The 16,732-nt window shown below is 55.7% G+C and overlaps 6 protein-coding genes across 6 annotated transcripts; 2 read left to right on the top strand and 4 right to left on the bottom strand.

Moving 5' to 3' along the window:
* Positions 1-1,313: 1,313 nt before the first annotated feature.
* On the bottom strand, positions 1,314-2,979 carry PG986_001349 (uncharacterized protein; the record flags this gene model as incomplete). Its single annotated transcript, XM_066837571.1, has 3 exons — positions 1,314-2,126; positions 2,157-2,570; positions 2,638-2,979. Coding segments are annotated over 3 exons (1,569 nt in total), but the record flags the coding sequence as incomplete, so codon positions are not given.
* Positions 2,980-4,246: 1,267 nt separating this feature from the next.
* On the bottom strand, positions 4,247-6,070 carry PG986_001348 (uncharacterized protein; the record flags this gene model as incomplete). The annotated part of the gene is made up of 3 exons (XM_066837570.1): positions 4,247-5,729; positions 5,817-5,928; positions 5,989-6,070. The coding sequence occupies 3 exons, from the start codon at positions 6,068-6,070 to the stop codon at positions 4,247-4,249; spliced, it is 1,677 nt and encodes a 558-aa protein (XP_066706463.1).
* Positions 6,071-8,795: 2,725 nt separating this feature from the next.
* PG986_001347 (peptidyl-prolyl cis-trans isomerase) lies at positions 8,796-9,819 on the top strand (the record flags this gene model as incomplete). Its single annotated transcript, XM_066837569.1, has 5 exons — positions 8,796-8,806; positions 8,947-8,969; positions 9,223-9,392; positions 9,458-9,564; positions 9,633-9,819. The coding sequence occupies 5 exons, from the start codon at positions 8,796-8,798 to the stop codon at positions 9,817-9,819; spliced, it is 498 nt and encodes a 165-aa protein (XP_066706462.1).
* Positions 9,820-10,536: 717 nt separating this feature from the next.
* On the bottom strand, positions 10,537-11,691 carry PG986_001346 (uncharacterized protein; the record flags this gene model as incomplete). The annotated part of the gene is made up of 1 exon (XM_066837568.1): positions 10,537-11,691. The coding sequence occupies one exon, from the start codon at positions 11,689-11,691 to the stop codon at positions 10,537-10,539; it is 1,155 nt and encodes a 384-aa protein (XP_066706461.1).
* A 946-nt stretch (positions 11,692-12,637) lies between these two features.
* Positions 12,638-14,566, top strand: PG986_001345 (heat shock protein; the record flags this gene model as incomplete). The annotated part of the gene is made up of 3 exons (XM_066837567.1): positions 12,638-12,708; positions 12,785-14,336; positions 14,414-14,566. 3 exons carry the CDS (start codon positions 12,638-12,640, stop codon positions 14,564-14,566), a joined length of 1,776 nt encoding a protein of 591 aa, XP_066706460.1.
* A 454-nt stretch (positions 14,567-15,020) lies between these two features.
* Positions 15,021-16,030, bottom strand: PG986_001344 (pyrroline-5-carboxylate reductase; the record flags this gene model as incomplete). The annotated part of the gene is made up of 2 exons (XM_066837566.1): positions 15,021-15,325; positions 15,472-16,030. 2 exons carry the CDS (start codon positions 16,028-16,030, stop codon positions 15,021-15,023), a joined length of 864 nt encoding a protein of 287 aa, XP_066706459.1.
* Positions 16,031-16,732: the final 702 nt, after the last annotated feature.

Below are 16,732 nucleotides of genomic sequence, written 5' to 3'. Positions count from 1 at the left end.
TACGCGCCGAGCGGCGTAAAAAAACGAAATCGATCTAGCTTAGTAATCGAGAATAGATAACGGCGATTAAATATATTAATTTATAAAGTTAATACATTCCGCCGTTCTTAATTGTTTAAAGCTAATATTACCTCGCGAACTAATCCCGTAAAACTAATTTACTAGGCGATTAAATAATTAAGCCGACTTTTAATAGTTAAATTAATAATAAAATAGGCCTAAACTAAATTAAATATTTCGATAAATATACTAGATCGTAAACGAAAAGTCGCTACCGCCTTTTAATTCTTAACGGCTACGAAAACTATATTTCGGCTAAATTCGAAGTATATTACTAAGATAACGATATTATTATTATTAATATACTTCCTTATTTATTACACTTACTCTAACCTCTCGATATAGTATTTTATTCGCTTTTAAAGCGTACTTATTCGAAAAAAATCGAGCTATTTATTAAGGCTTTTATAAACTATATTATTAAACTCGAGTTCTTTATCGCCTTTAAAACCGCGTATTTTACTATTTTTACGGAAATTAACATTAAATTTAAATTTAACGCACCTAGTTTAATACCTTATAACCCTAATAAAATAATTAATAAGCTGGATATGCGTCTCCGGACGTTTACACTTAACTTATCTCGTCTAGGGACGGCTAATACCTACGACCTTTAAACGCCGTTTAACCCTTAATAAATAACTAAGTATTTTACTTATATTAAAAAAAGGGTGTTTACCTATTAAAAAAGCTCTCCGACGCCGATTTTAAATACGGTAAACTAAATAGCGAAAAGTATAATTAAAATAGCCTATAAAATAACCCTTATACGCGATAAGATATATATATTAAAAAAAACTAATTTAGCACTTTTTAAGCGCCGGAGAGCTAAAAAGTCGCGAGTCTAGTTTAAAAAAGCCTTTACTATTAAGAAATTTTAATAACTATAAAACGAAAAAGTAAAAAAGAAGCGTTTAGCGCCCGATAAAAATAAAAATAGGGGTTCGTTAAAACGGAGGGCGACTAATAAAAGGCGCTATAATATCTACGGCGAAATAAGTTATAATGCGTAAATATATAAAAAAGATATAAAATTAAGCGAGGAATCGAATAACGAATAGTTTTAATTAATTTCAAGCGTTATAATTAAATTAATTTATATAAAAGGGTCGAAAAGTAAAAAAGGTGCGTCGCTAAGTGATATACACGGAAATAGGTTAACGTGGTTTACCACTACGCGACGCATATGTCTTCATTTTATAAAACCAATCAATATATTACTTCCTCCTTAAACTCCTCCCGCGATCTAACAGCCCAAGATCCCACCAACCTTCCACGAACCCCCAAATCGTTTTGCGTTCTTTCGCCCCTTGCGCCACTGCTGGGACATTTGGATGTGATAATATGGGCGCTGCTTCGCGGGGACTCAGAGGTTCCATATCTTCGACATTGTTGCTCTTGTGCAATTTGCGGCCAAGGAACACCTTGCTTATAGGAATACCCAAAGCATCGCGAGGGCTGGCCGGTAACCACCTCCGAGGCGATTTCGGAGAAGCACTTGAAGGGGTCGGCGTTATCGGTGTAAAGCTATTGTCGTCGTCATCTTTCGCTTTGCCCCTGGTTTGCCCTGGCGAAAACAAGCCTCGCGTCTGGATTTTGGTTGGAACCCGCTTGTGGATGATGGGGATGTAGTCCTCTGTTGGTGAGTTCGTATGAGGAGGTGCGAGGCCGGCGGGTGACTCAGGAATGGGCGGCATCGCGACAGTGCGTTGCTTTACAGTCAGGAGACGGCCCCGGCTGGCATTGCGGGTATGGACGATCGTCGGAGGGGCAGGTACAGGATCGATATCCTCGTCGATGGACCGAAAGATGGGTGCCCGCTGGGCAGCTTGGGGCGCTACGGGAGATTGATGTACCAAGGTAGGATGGGAAGCCGGACCAGCATGTCGAATAGTGCCGGTGCCAAGGCTGCGATAAGGGGAAAGAATCGGGCTAGGAGGCCCAGGGGGCCCCCGAACAGCTCGACTGGATGGTGGCGGCACGAATTCGAATGTCACACCCTTCTCTCTGTAGCCAGCTACTTCCCCTCCCCTTGATCCAACAACCCCACGAACGCCCGCGCACCCCTAGCCTTCGATGTCCTTGGGAGGAGGGACTTCGGTAGCCTTGACTCGGCGCCAGAGACCGACGCAGACAATGGCGCTGAAGCCAAAGAGCACACACAGCGCGATACTCAGGCCCCAGACGGCCTTGATCTCGTAGCAGTGCTGCTGGTCGATGGCGACAAAGGCCAAGTAGTTGACGACCTTGGACAAGACATTGCGGTAGGTAATCCCCTGAGTTTGTGTGCTGGCAACATACGTGACACTGGCGGCCAGTGAGGATGAGGATGGGGAGCTTTCCGGAAGCACCTCGCACGTCAGCATCGACAGGGGCTTGCCGACGGTGGCGGCTACGACTATGGTGGCGACCATCAGAGCGAAATCCAGCCCAGCGGAGATGAGGAGCGGGAGCAGGCCGTCATAGTACAGAATGTACGAGATGGCAACATACAGAGCGGCAATGCTAGACTGCTGCGTGTTAGTCGGCGTTGTCTCGCGCCTGGCTTATTGGCTGGCCGTAAGGGTGTTGACTTACCACCACTAATGTCCCGACGAGGACGTCGGGGGCATCGCGACGGGCGGATACGATCTCACTGACGAAGTTGGCCGTCAGACCGACCATGGCCACGAGCGAGACGAGCTGGAGTCCGCGGAAGGCGGTGAAGGTGACGCCGAGGGCGCCGAGCTGGGGAGCCTGGAAGCGCATCCTGAGGGGAATCGGCTTCTCGAAGTCGGTGATGAGCGAGAGGCGGGGGCGAGGCTGGTTGAGATTGAGGGCGGTACGCAGGGGGGGTGCGGCCGCAGGCTGAGGATGGCAGCTGTCGGGAGCAGTGGGGACGGAATATTGAACGAGGGACGGTGCTAGACCGTGGGCAAGGCTATGGCAAGCGAAGGTGCAGGGGGGTCCGAAAAGGGCGACGGAGAACAGACAGATCTACTGTGTGTTGATAGAGGGGGGTGGTGGAAAACCAGAGACCATGTATGTGTAAGTATGAATGTGTGATGTATGATAGGAAAACCCTCCTGGGAGACCGAGACCAAGACCGAGACAGAGGAAAGACAGAGAAAGAACAGGTAGGAAAAGACTCAAGGAAAGTCGTGAGAGGTGATGCTGGCGATGGTAGGATTGCTTGATGAGAGAACAAAACTCATCTACTTGGACGGGGGCGACGTCGACTCCCTATATGTACTTGCTGCCGCGCTTCTCCCGTCTAGACCCCGGCCTCGAACTAGACCTCGACCCAGAGCCAGAGCACCCTTGCCGCGCCTACTCAAAACAAGGAGCCGCCCTCTGTCGCGCTGCTATTTTGGATATGAGCCGAGCGGAGCTGAGCTGGTCGATCGAGCATCATGCCGAGTTGGTGTTGATCGGGATGATGATCGTGGGAGGCTGTTGCAGTTGGCGCCGGCGCGGGCCAATCAGAGCCGCCGCCTGGCACCGCGCTTAGTAGTCGGCTACGACCCTGGCAAGCCGGACGCCTCCCCGGCTGCCCCATACAAATATACCAATACGCCAATATCCTTGCTGCCGGCAGAGGGGCCAATAAGAGCAGCCGCTGCCCGAATCGTCGTCTCGACAGGCGCGCCGAGCCCCAGGATCGCACGGATCTGGTTGGCTCCCGGCCGTTGTCCCTTTACTTCATCCAGAGTGTTGACTTACGTGTAGACGCGGCCCGCCGACGGGCCAAGGTAGCAGCAGCCCTGCCAACCTGCTCAGTGCCGTTCTCTGCATGCGAGATTGCGACGGATGAGGCGGAGTAGGTGCGCCGGCCTGATGAACCGGCCCTTCGTCTCACATAATTCATGCTTCTTCTGCGTGTGCGACTGAGGACGGCGCCACATCCTCACGAATCACGCTGTCTAGAGCGAGGGAGCGGCCCTCGCAAGAGCAAAACAAAACAAAACAAACAAACAAACAAGGCAGTTTTGTTTCTACGCCTAGACGCCTATCTTAAAGGACGATACGGTATCCATCAAACATACATCTTCACCGGCATTTACGTCATCACCTGGTTAGCATACCAGCGATCCCTCTACCAGCCTACTTCCCATCTAAACCCCAGCCGCAAGACGCCTTCTACCGGCACTGCCACCTCTCCTCCGTCGCACGCCCGAGGAAACATTTCATGCCGCCTCGTGCGGGCCTAACCCAGCAGATCATCAAGCCCACTGCCGCCCGCGCCCGCGCTCGAGTTAGCAGCCCCCGAAGTCGGCTGCGCTGGCTTGGGTGTGCTTGCCGCAGGCGCTCCCCAAAGCGATGCACTGGTCTTTTCCTTGGCCAGCTCGCCCAGCTTAGGCCCTGACGCGGGCGTGTTGGACTTCTTGACGTTGCCCCCGGCAGCACCCCACAGGTTGGCGAATGGATCACCACCCGCAGCAGGTTTGGCTGACGGAGTGGCCGCTGGCTTGTTGAACGCTGACATGCCTGTAGCGGCAGGTGCGGCACCCATGCCAGATGCTCCCGACAGGGAGGAACCCGTGTGCTGCGGTGCCTGGCCGACCTGTACGGATTGGAAGTAGTTGGGCTGGGATGGCTGGTATCCCATAGGTTTTGAGGCCTGGGGCGACATGACACCGCTGCCAGGGGTACTGAATGAGGAGTAGTTGGGCCCGGGGGTCGCGTTGGTGCTAGCGGGAGGGGAGATGGCAGACATCATGCTGTTGATGTTGGCATTCTGGGGCCCGGAGAGGGGCTGGGGAGCAGCAAACTGAGCGGTCGACTGTGCGCTCGACGTGACCATCGGGGGCGGGATCGCGAAGGCGCCAGAGGAGCCTGACGACTGGGCCGCGGGGACAGGAGTGGCCGATTGGAAGTCGTCGAATTCATCATCATCGTTGGATAGCGAAGCCAGCGCCGACGATCCATTCGACGGTGCCGCTGCCGGTAGTGGAGCAGCAGCCGAGGTCGACGGTGCCGGCTCGGGGTCGTCAAACGAGAACAGATCGACCTCGGGCTCCTTGGCCTTCTTCGGGGGCGCGGCCGCAGGTGTCGTTTTCTTCACTCCGGCTCTCTCGGTCCTCTCCGGCCTTTTGGCGCGTGATGATGCAGCGCCCGTGTCGTCGTCAAACTCGTCATACTCCTCAAACTGCTCGGCGCGCCGCGCGGGCTCTCGGTAGTCGTTTGCTTCCTGACCACCGAAACCGCCGCCGTCTCCGTAGACGCCGCCGGAGTAACCGCCGTACCCAGCGCTGGCACCGCCGAAGCCGCCGGTCTCGCTACCGAACCCACCATATCTGCCGCCGCTGCCGCTGCCGCTGCCGCTGCCGCTGCCACTGGAGAAGCCGCCCATGGAGCCGCCCTCGACACCGGTGTATTTGGCCTTATTGGCTCTTGCCTTTTTGCGCTCGGTTCGAATCCGCTCGACATCGCTCAGCAGCTCGGCGAGCTCCTTTGCGCGGTTTCGCACGTTGATGCCCTGGTCTTTGCCGTTCTGGTCGATGTAGTGGAATTGCCGGAGCATCTTGAGGAGGGTGATGTGGCCTCGTGCATCGTCAATTACGCGCTCGGAGCCGTGCTTGATGAGGTATTCGAGCAATTGGAGAGCCTTGTAGATCTGCCGCCATTCTTCGGCGGCTTTTTCGGTGAAGCGTCGGTAGATCATGGGCATGATCTCGTTGAGCGTCTGGCTGGTAATGGCGCGTGGGTCATTAGCGACGTTGGCCCTCTGGCGCAGCACTGCAGTACGAGGCAAGACAATAGAACAGAATACGTACTAGTTGAAGGTGCCATTGGCAATCTCCTGCATCAAGGAGGAGGAGGAGCCCCATGGCTCATTGTTGGTGGCCTCGCGCACCTTGGCCTCCATTTCCGTGTAGTTCATGACGGCTAGGGGCGACGGTCAATCAGCATTCGGGTCCGACCGCGGTCTCGGGATCGATCACTTACCATTCTGGACTTTGCGCACGCCTGCCTTGAGATCGTACAAGGTCAGGTTGGAGATTGTGCTCTGCAGGTTGTTGAGATCCATCTTGGCGAAAGGGGCGCGATGGCTTTGCACCACGTTCTGGATGTGAACAATGTGAATGAAGTATGCAACTTGGGAATCAGCAGCAGCTTAACTGGCTTTCAGGCCACTTGGGCATTCGTGTAGGCCTACCAGGTCCAAGCTGGAGGTTGCAGTTGAGCGTGTCGGATCGGGCAGCTGGCGGCCAGCTGACGGCCAGCTGCCGCTCACAGAGAGAGGTACATGTAGCTATATGTAGAAGCTTGACAGGCAACCCAAGGCGATGGCTTAGCAACATGACACGACAAGACACGACACGACACAGCAACTTGAATGTGCGTAGGCAGGCAATGAAGAAGCTTGGAAGTATCTGACCTATGAAGTTCGGTGCTTGCGCTGAGTTCCGATCGCGCAATGAGATCTTGCATCTCGGATGAATCGAGGTGCTTCTTGCTCTGCTCCGTGCCTACCTACCCAGTCCCCATAGCGCCGTATAGTAGTAAGTACATAATACTCTTGCAGAAGGCAGAATGTCAATCTTTGGAAGTGCATCAAAATAATGCCCTCGGCAGTTGCACTTGGGCGGTCTTGTCGTTGGTAGCCAGTCGTAGGTTCGGTATTCTAGGTATTCCATGCTCCATGCATGCAAGCGGCGAAGTCTTCGCACTGCATGTGGAAGGAAGCGCACGGACGATATAGACCCCAAAAGTTTCTGTCACTTTCGCTGGGAGTGCCTCACCAACCCATCTCAACTACTATCCTCCGTCCAGTGTAATATATATATATCCATCAACCACCACTGCCTCCGAAGAAGTCGGACTTGTATACCTACCGAGACTTTGTTTCCAATAGATTTCCCGTACATACATACCAGACTCATCCTGATCCGAGGCTGCGTCTTCAGTTTTAAGAGGTACGTCCAATTTTTCCCTTGGTGCCGCCGTGTCGTCCGTCTCCTCTTGTTCCCCAGCAGCGCAGCGCATTTTCCTCTTCTTCCTCCCGTAGTCGTCCGAGCTGGACGCAACCTGGGATCCCTTGAGACTGCCACGGAGCAGCGGTGAGCCTGGGTGCTCCAAGGGGCTCGATTCAACCATCCGCCTTGCAATTGGCCCGCCACCGGCCCAGCTCCGAGCTGCGGCAACTATATATATATATATACCCTTACCATGGCGAGAAGCTCGCTTTTGATGTCCTGATCACCCCCTCCCCCGCCCTCATCCCCAAGCCAAAGACATGCTCAAGCCACTGGTGGCTCTGATGACTGCGGCGTGCGTGAGTGCGCGGGATTTGCCTGGCCAAGGGGCATGCAGCATCAAGACGGGCAGACGGGCTTGCTTTGCTCGCTATGCGGGCCTGCACGCTCCATTGGCTAGACTCGGACCCGATCTTGCAGGCACAGCTTCTGGTGTGTGCATGTGTACGTACACGTGTGCGTCCTTGCACTGCACCAAGCAGCCTATGTTGGAAGAAGAGGGGCCACCGTGCTCCAGCACATCTGGTTAGCTCGACCACCAAGCTGGCAGTCGATGCGATCAATCCGAGTACCACTAAGAAGAGTACCACTCGCCGCCAGGAGGCGAGGGCCAGGTCAGGCCAATGACTGCCACCTCTACTAGCACGGCAGAGAAAGATGTAATATCTATCGGCGTCATTTCCCAGCCACCCATGGCGCTTGGCACTCTCCCTCTTCTCTGTGCTGTGCTGCCGGGGCACGGCGGTGGTGTCGGATGGCTTTCGAGCTTGCTGCAAGCTGACGCCAGAAGAGGGGTCCTGAAGCAGCTGCAAGGACCAACCAGGTCTTTTCTGGTCGCTCCTGCTCGCTCCTGGTTGCTCCCTCCCTCCTCCTCCTCCCACCAAAAAAATGGGTAGTACATTGGTACTTGCATCGAGGGGTAAATCGAGTGTACCTTCCTTCCTCCTACCTAAAGTTAGCCTCCTCGCCTCGCAGACGCAGACGCAGACGCAGACTCAACAGAGCTCTTCTGAATGCCCAGGTGCTCCAGGTAGAAGAAGCCAGCTGCAGTTGTTTGTTGCACCCCAGGCCGGGATGGAAACCCCGGGGGAAGACGGAGGGGAGGGAGAAATCAATCCCACGCAGTCTAAGGAGAAGCTTCTGGCCCAGCTCCCTCCCCCGTCCTTTACCTGCCTCTCTCTGGGCGTCCATTGACCGTCGGGCTTGGACAAGCAAGCAAGAATCAGTTGATTGATCAATCGGACGATGGGCGGCAGAGAGGCAGACAAGGCGGGGTAGCGATGTTTTGGGAGGTTGAGGGATGGATACCTCGTAGTTGTTTTCCTCCATGCTCACCTCTCCCACTCTCCCTCCCTCCCTCACGCTGATCAATGCTTGCTCCTTTGCCTTCCCAATGTATTATGTTCCCCCTCCCCCCACTGTTCCACAAGTAGCGGTACGGCAGGTACAGCATGGCAAGTACCAGGCCATGACATGAGCGCTGGCTGGAACCACTGGAACCTTGGAAGCTGGAGGGGCATTGATTGATTGATCGATTGTGATGTATTCATGTACTAACAGCAGCATTGCCCCGCCTTAGCAACCGAAACAGCTTTTCCATACAAGAAAATGGCTTCTCGACTGACCCCCCGCCTCACGACCTTTTCCTCTACTTTCTCCCAACTCCATCGACCTTCAACATCTTCCCTCAAGTTTGTTGCACCCAAGGCAGCTTTTCCCCCATCCACAACTTCTTCCTTCAACCGAATCAGATTCTTCTCTGCTTCATCCGCCAACATGTCCAAGGTGTAAGTCCCTCTTCCCTCTGCTCCCTCGACGCGTCGTGCCTGCCCATGCTGCCATGGCCGGCATGACGTCTTACTTGATCCCTCTCTCTCTCTCGCTCTCTGCCTTGACGGCGTCGGCTAACATATCCCTCATCCAACAGCTTCTTCGAGGTCGAGTGGGAGGGTAAATAATCCCAGATGGCATCTCGCCATAATCACGTCAAATGCTGACACGTAGTAGGTCCCGTTATGGAGGGTGGCCGCGCTACCGGCACTGTCAAGAGTGAGTATCCCCCATTTTCGTCTTCACTTGTGCTTTACCGCCCTTCTCGAGCAAAGCTTCCGAATCTTCCAGAGCTTCCAAGCTCAAACCCCGCATCGCGTAACTCGTGTACGGCAACCCCCCAATTGCTAACCCTGGCTGTCCCCTACTGTAGAGCAGACCGGCCGCATCAACTTCAACCTCTTCAACGACGTCGTCCCCAAGACCGCCGAGAACTTCCGTGCTCTCTGCACCGGTGAGAAGGGCTTCGGCTACAAGGGCTCTTCCTTCCACCGCATCATCCCCGAGTTCATGCTCCAGGGTGGTGACTTCACCCGCGGTAACGTGAGTGCACACTCCGACTCCAACCACTCCCTGTCCCTGACTCCCGTACTGACTCGGAATTGCAGGGCACTGGCGGCAAGTCCATCTACGGCGAGAAGTTCGCCGATGAGAACTTCACTCTCAAGCACGACAAGCCCGGTCTGCTGTCCATGGCCAACGCTGGCCCCAACACGTAAGTCTTTGTGCCGCAAACCAGTAACCACCACCCCTGCGCGGACCTCGGACTGACGCAAATTATAGCAACGGCTCCCAGTTCTTCGTCACCACCGTCGTCACTTCGTGGTTGAACCAGCGCCACGTCGTCTTCGGCGAGGTTGCCGACCAGGCATCCATGGACGTTGTCCGTGCCCTGGAGGCCACTGGTTCCCAGAGCGGTACTGTTAAGTACAACACCCGCCCTACCATCGTCAACAGCGGTGAGGCTTAAGTCTGTGGCACACACACATTGCCTTCCTCTCGTGTAACACTACACATGATTGCGTTCCCGGCATATTCATACAAACAACCAAAAAGCCTGGTAGGCTGATGGGGAGGGTCTGAACGAAGTCAACGCATCAGATCTATCAGGGGATGGTCTGGCAAAGCTCGTGGTGCTAAGCTTAGGTAGCCTTGAATCACAAGATCTTTGCAACATGAAAATGGCCCCGACTGTCACGTGAATCGTGTTTGATGTAATGGAAATGCAACCTGGGACTTGTAGTCCACCTTATGTACGGCCGTGATGGGTTAACATTACCGCCACAGCACAGCTGTCGGTCATAGACGGCTTGGTTACGGGTCTATACGTTAAGTAATCCCTTGCTTTTACTGGGGCAGTTGAAGATGGGCACGGTAAGTATGGCACAAGGGTATTTATTTCAAGGCGCTTAGCCCTGCCAGTCTTTCTATTGGACAGTAAATAGCATTTTCTTGTCGCAGCCCAAAACTCCAGCCATTTATTTCTCTCATCAAACGAGTTTTGCCTCTTGATGAGATACTTGCCCATAAAAACGCCCGACCATGCAATGCAATGCAGTACCAAAATTAACAAGAAGAAGAACCATTCGCTATGGAACCGAGATTTGAAACAGGGGGAGTAAACATTGACCATAAGGAAACGTGGGTTGACGAAACGATGCAAAACAGTTGTTTACTGCTCAGCGTGTTATGCAAGCCACTCATCGAAGTACTCGCAGCCGCCTGCCCAGACGGGTCCTCCCTCTTCGCACAGTTCAAAGACGGGGCACCGGCCACAAGGAGCTTCGGTCAGCCCATTGGAGGGCAAATCGTACGCGGGAACGCTGCCTGGAACGAAATTGGACGGGTCATGTTTGGAGATGCGAACGGCGCGATAGCCGACACGGCGCCCGACTTTGATCTCCTCTATACGTCCGTCGTACATGAGGACGTCCAATAGTTGCTTGACGTCACTCTCCTTCAGCTTTGTGCCCCTGGTAATGTTGGCAGCGGCAATTCTCTCGGTGATCTCGGCCAGAGTGATGTAGTTGCTGTAGCCGGCAGGCATGGGAAGCAGGATGCGCTGCTGGCCGTTGCTGCGGCGCGCCTTGAGCGGGGTGGACTCGTCGTCGTTGGCGATGGCGTCGGCATCCCGCTTCCTGCCCCGGGCGGCGATGGCGACCTCGCTCTCCTTTCCTTTGAGTACCTTCTTGGGCAATACGGGACTAGTGCTGGCGCCCTTGGGGACACCCCCACTGCCGCGGGTCGAGTAGCTGCCCTGGTCCTTGATGAAATCGAAGACGACGTTGAGCAGGATATTAATAAATGACTCGTCGAGGTCGCCGTCGGCATACCAGGGGCCTCCGGTCGCCTTGATGCTCGGTTTGATACTAGCCTTGATCCAGCATTTGTGCGAGGCGTTTTGTACCGACATGAAGCTGGTAATCAGGCGCTTGGCTTCGAGCTGCTTCAGGATGTTCTTGAACTGCTGGTCCTGGGTGATGCCGGTCTTGTTGCGCAGGGTCTGCTGCCAGATGCCCTCGCCTCCGGCATTGTCGATCCAGCTGTAGACCAAGACCTGGTCCTTCTCGAGACCGCGGTACTTGTTGGCCTCCTCCTCGGGGCGCAGGCGCCATACGGGGCCGGTTGCGGACTGGAGGGGGATGAAGCGGCGGTCGTTTGTCAGAGACTGGACGAGGCCCATGAGGGTCTTGAGGTCAATCTTCAATTCGCGACATATGCTCAGACTCTGCAGGTCGTCCTGGGAGAAGGATCGAGAATAGGCGGTCTCGTCGGGGCCTTCGAGCTTCTCCTCGCAGGCCTGGTAGAGCTGCTCCTTAAGCAGCTCCTTCTTGTCGTCCATGTTGGAGTCTGGGGGTCGGCCTCGGCCGCGGGGAGGGTGGTGAGTGAGTCAAAGTTGGCGTTGTGGTCGTAGCGGCGAGGAACTGGAGGATGGCAAGGTCGAATTGTGGCAGGAGGTACGTGGGCGCTAGCAGTCCGACATGAAAGATTGCCATGCGGCGACGAGGTATTGCATCACACAGTCAATGCGACGACGGTGGCTTCTGTTTGCGTTGCGTTGCGCGGCGTGGTGGTGACTGATTGATTGAACGGAGAGGGAGGCAGTTCGTTAGGTCAATCAATAGCAGCCGCGCATAATGCAAGCAAAAAAGTTGGAGCCCCTCCAAGCCGATAAGAGCTAGGCTGAGGATGGATTGGCGATAAGATCAATCAATTAGATCCATCGCAGGCAGGTACTTACTTACTTACCTACCTACATGTAGCTTGGCTGGCTGGCTGGCGATGCGTGTGCACCGCCACAGCTTGGGAACTTTGATGGCAGTAGGCGGCATGTACCTAGGTGGGTACCGAAGGTAGGAAGGTACTTTGTGGGTTGGTGCCTGCTAGGTAGGTACCCAAGGTAGGAGGTGTAGGTACGTAGGTAGCTAACCTGAAGCCTGCACATCCAATTCATTCCATGGAACATTTTCACCTGCCTCTCAACCCCGCCAACCAAGCCCCTCCCTCTCCGGCAGCAGTGGAAGGGTCTCGATGCCGCTGTGGAAAGCTCTGGAACAGCAGCCGCTGCTCTCTCCCAGCTTGCCATTCCAAGCTAGGCGTCCCGCGCAATACAGATTTATTTTCGGGGCCTGTCGCCTGCCTGCCTTTCCCTCGCCGCCCCGATCGAGCATTTTCTTCCTCTCTCACTCCCCGACCGCAAATAGATCATCTCGTCCACGTCCACCTCTCGATTACCCAGCCTTCGAGAAACACGTGCATCCACACGGAGCCAGACGACATTGCCCAACATGTCCACTGCCGACGAGCTCAAGGCCATTGGCAACAAGGCCATCGCCGACAAGAACTTCGATGAGGCTGTGTAAGCCAACCAACACTAAACCACCCAATCTATCTATCTGCCTCGCTCCTTTCTTGCTGACCTGTCTTGCCACTAGCGACGCCTTCACCAAGGCCATCGCCCTGGATGCCACCAATCACGTTCTCTACAGCAACCGCTCCGCCGCCTACGCCTCCAAGAAGGACTGGGACAATGCCCTGAAGGATGCCGACAAGACCACAGAGCTCAAGCCCGACTGGCCGAGGGGGTGGGGCCGGAAGGGCACGGCTCTCCACGGCAAGGGCGATCTCTTGGGCGCCAACGATGCCTACGAGGAGGGTCTCAAGCACGACCCCAACAATGCCGGCCTCAAGTCCTCCTTGGCAAGCGTCCAGCGCGCCATGGAGCAAGACGCCGGCGGTCCTATGGGCGGCGACCCCTTGGGCGGCATGGGCCAGATGTTCAAGGACCCCAACCTGATGCAGAAGCTCATGAACAACCCCAAGACAAGCGGCTACTTCTCCGACCCTTCCTTCATGGCCAAGGTCCAGCAGTTGCAGCAAAACCCCTCCAGCACACAAGACCTCTTCAGTGACCCGCGTATGATCCAGGTCCTTGGTGTTGCCATGGGTGTCGACATGGACGTCCGAGCCCCCGGCGACATGCCTGGTGGTGCCGGTGCCGGTGCCAAGGAGGCCGAGGAGGATGTCGACATGCCTGACCTGGTGCCCAACGACACCAAGACCAAGGCCCAGCCCGAGAAGAAGCAGGCGCCCGAGCCCGAGCCCGAGCCCGTCCAAGACGAGGAGCAGCTGGCCAAGCAAAAGGCCAAGGCCGAGGCCGACAAGGAGAAGGCCGCCGGTACGGAGAACTACAAGAAGCGCAACTTCGACGAGGCCATTAAACACTACAGCGCTGCCTGGGACCTCTACAAGGACATTACCTACCTCAACAACCTAGGCGCCGCCTACTTCGAAAAGGGCGACTACCAGACCTGTATCGACACCTGCACCAAGGCCATCGACGAAGGCCGCGAGATCTATGCCGACTTCAAGATGATCGCCAAGTCGTACGCTCGCATTGGCAGTGCCTACGAAAAGATGGGTGACGCCGATGCGGCTATTGCCAACTACAAGAAGTCGCTGACCGAGCACCGAACCCCCGAGGTCAACACCAAGCTGCGCACTGCTGAGCGCAACAAGATTGAAGCCGCCAAGAAGGCCTACATCGACCCTCAGAAGGCCGAGGAGGCCCGTGAGGAAGGCAACAAGAAGTTCAAGGAGCAAGACTTCCCGGGTGCTGTGGCGGCCTACAGCGAAATGGTCAAGCGCGCTCCCGAGGACCCTCGTGGATACAGCAACCGCGCGGCTGCCTTCGTGAAGCTCTTCGAATTCCCCAGTGCCCTTCAGGACTGTGACCTGGCCATCAAGAAGGACCCCAAGTTCATCCGTGCCTACATTCGCAAGGCCCAGGTCTATTTCGGTATGCGCGAGTACTCCAAGTGCCTGGATGCCTGCACCGAGGCAACCGAAATCGACAACGAGCACCACAACGGCGCCAACGCCCGCGAGCTTTCGCAGCAGCAGGAGAAGGCCATTCAAGCCATGTACTCGGCCCGAGACAACGAGACCGAGGAGCAGACGAGAGAGCGTCTGCAAAAGGATCCCGAGGTAAGTTTGGAGTAGTTACCTGCATCAAGGGAACGCCGCCCAGATTACGTGACGATGGTGCTAATATCCGGTGATAGATTATGAGCATAATGCAAGACCCTGTTATGCAGGCCATTCTCCAGCAGGCGCAATCGGACCCTGCCGCTCTTCAGGAGCACATGAAGAACCCCTCGGTCCGATCCAACATCCAAAAACTGGTGGCCGCTGGTGTTATCCGCATGGGCCGATGAGCTTAGGTCAGGTAGTGCCTTGAGACGGCGGATGGATTTTGGCAGGTTCATGGGAGGGCGGTGTATTCTAATCCAGGGATTGACTTTTCTTTTGATGTCACGAAAGCTAGGCGTTGCTTGCAAACCCAAAATGCATTGATGGAGTAATTTAATGATTTGACGACCTGAGAACCGAGAGCCGAGCACCTGGGAACTTAATAGCACGTGCACCATATTGTAATGGACTTCCAAAGTGAGATTCGAATGGTTTTATGTCCAGATGTTTTGCCATTGCCGCATCTTCTTTCCTTTCCTCTTACAGGGATTACGTCTGTGTTGCCAGCCTTTTCCGGGACCTCTCGCCGTAGTCTAGTCTCTCCCGGCGCTTCAGCAGGCGCCCCCAGGCCCAACTGGGCTTTATTCGCCTCATGCTACAAGACTCCGCGTGCAGCAGTTTCCGAAGACCAGCATCGTCTTATGACTGGCCCAGGATTCTTCCTAGCTCCTCACCGCGACTGCTCGCAGCCCTGACAGCTTTGTCGACAATGCCCTCGAAGCCGGAAGCCTCGAAGCTCTTCAGGGCCGCCTCGGTGGTGCCATTGGGGCTTGTGACGTTCTTCCGGAGCTGCGTGGGAGACTCGGAAGACTCTACGAGCATCTTGCCGGCGCCAAAGCAGGTCTGTTTTGCCAGGCGCATAGCTTGCTCCTCCGAAAGGCCCTGTGCCTTTGCGCTGGCGACTAGGTGCTCCACCATGGCGAAGAAGTATGCCGGCCCAGAACCTGCACGTGCGTGTTAGCCGCCTCGATTTGCTGTCGTATGTCTCGCCCTTTTTCTTCTCCCCGGTACGAGTAGGGACAGAAAGGGGACGAGGGGTAGGCAGGGGAAGAAGGACACCAGGCCAGGCCATGCGACTCGAACTACTTACCGGAAAGGCCAGTGACGACGTCGATGAGTTCTTCCTTGTCGACCCACTCGGTGGCCTTGCTGAAGCTCTCGAGCATGGCGGTGACCAGGTCCTTGTCGGCGGGGGAGACGCCGGCGCCGGCATAGAGGCCCGAGGCGCCCTCGCCCAGCAGGGCGGGGGTGTTGGGCATGACGCGGACGACGTGCGGGGCGCGGCCGTCCGGGCCGGTGAACCAGTCGGACAGGCTGCCGAGGGTGATACCGGCGGCGATGGAGACGACGAGGGGCAGTTCCTGGCGGGCGGCCCAGGAGGCGGCGAGCTCCTGGCAGACGGCCTTGGCGACCTGGGGCTTGACGGCCAGGACGAGCAGGTCGGCGGCGGCGGCGGCGTGGGTGTTGGAGGTGGTGGTCTGGACGCCCAGGTCGGCCATCTTCTGGCGGTTGACCTCCCACGGCTCCGAGACGGTGATGCGGCCCTTGGGCATGATGTCCTTGGCCAGGAGACCGCCGACGATGGCGGCGCACATGTTGCCGCCGCCAATGAAGGCCAGGTTGGCGGAATGAAGGTTTGCGGGGGGCATGGCGTTGTATTGCAGGTTATGTAAGGTAGGTGCCTAGGTAGGTAGTCTAGTCAGTCAAGGATTGATCCAACCAAAGATTATCAATTGGATATGCCGCTGAACGACTGACTGACTGTCTCGGTGGGGGGTTGCGCCGAGTGGGTCCAGCCGTGACTAGCCGGGCGAGGCGCCGAAAGTCGGAGGAGGCCTGGGCCAAGCAAAGCAAGGTTCGTCCGGTCTTCTAGAGCATATGGGATGACGATGTTGCTCCAGGGCCACCACCTGCGGCTGGAGTTGATTGCCTGGCATGGCCCAGGTGGCGGAGGAAACGGCTGGGGTGGCGGAGGTTTTGCTCTCCGCCCTGGACGGACGGGCCGTGGTGACAGGAAGAAAAATAAAAATAGAACCGGCACAGCATTCAAAGAAGCAAATTGGGGGAATTGCAGGGTGGTTTGGTGGTTTGATGATGCGATTAGCGCACAAGTGTCGCCGACGGTGCCCCATTTTGATTCGATTCCTGGCCGCGGTCCACCGCATGCACTTCTCGTCAAGCCGGGTGTCAGCAGCTTCCATTCCCGGCTAGCCCAGCTACGGTGCGGCGGGAGGCCAAGGTTAAGGTCGAGGTCGAGGTCGAGGTTGAGGTGGTGATGACCTTGATGCGATGTGGACACAGTCGTCCGATGTGCTTGCATTGACGTTGACAGGTCCCATGACTGCGAGTCC

Source organism: Apiospora aurea (assembly GCF_038362705.1).
Source record: "Apiospora aurea strain CBS 24483 chromosome Unknown utg000001l_segment0_segment0, whole genome shotgun sequence".
In the NCBI taxonomy this organism is placed as follows: Eukaryota; Fungi; Ascomycota; class Sordariomycetes; order Amphisphaeriales; family Apiosporaceae; genus Apiospora; species Apiospora aurea.
The sequence above is the reverse complement of the archived record's forward strand: the minus strand, read 5'-3'. Positions and strand labels throughout refer to the sequence as shown.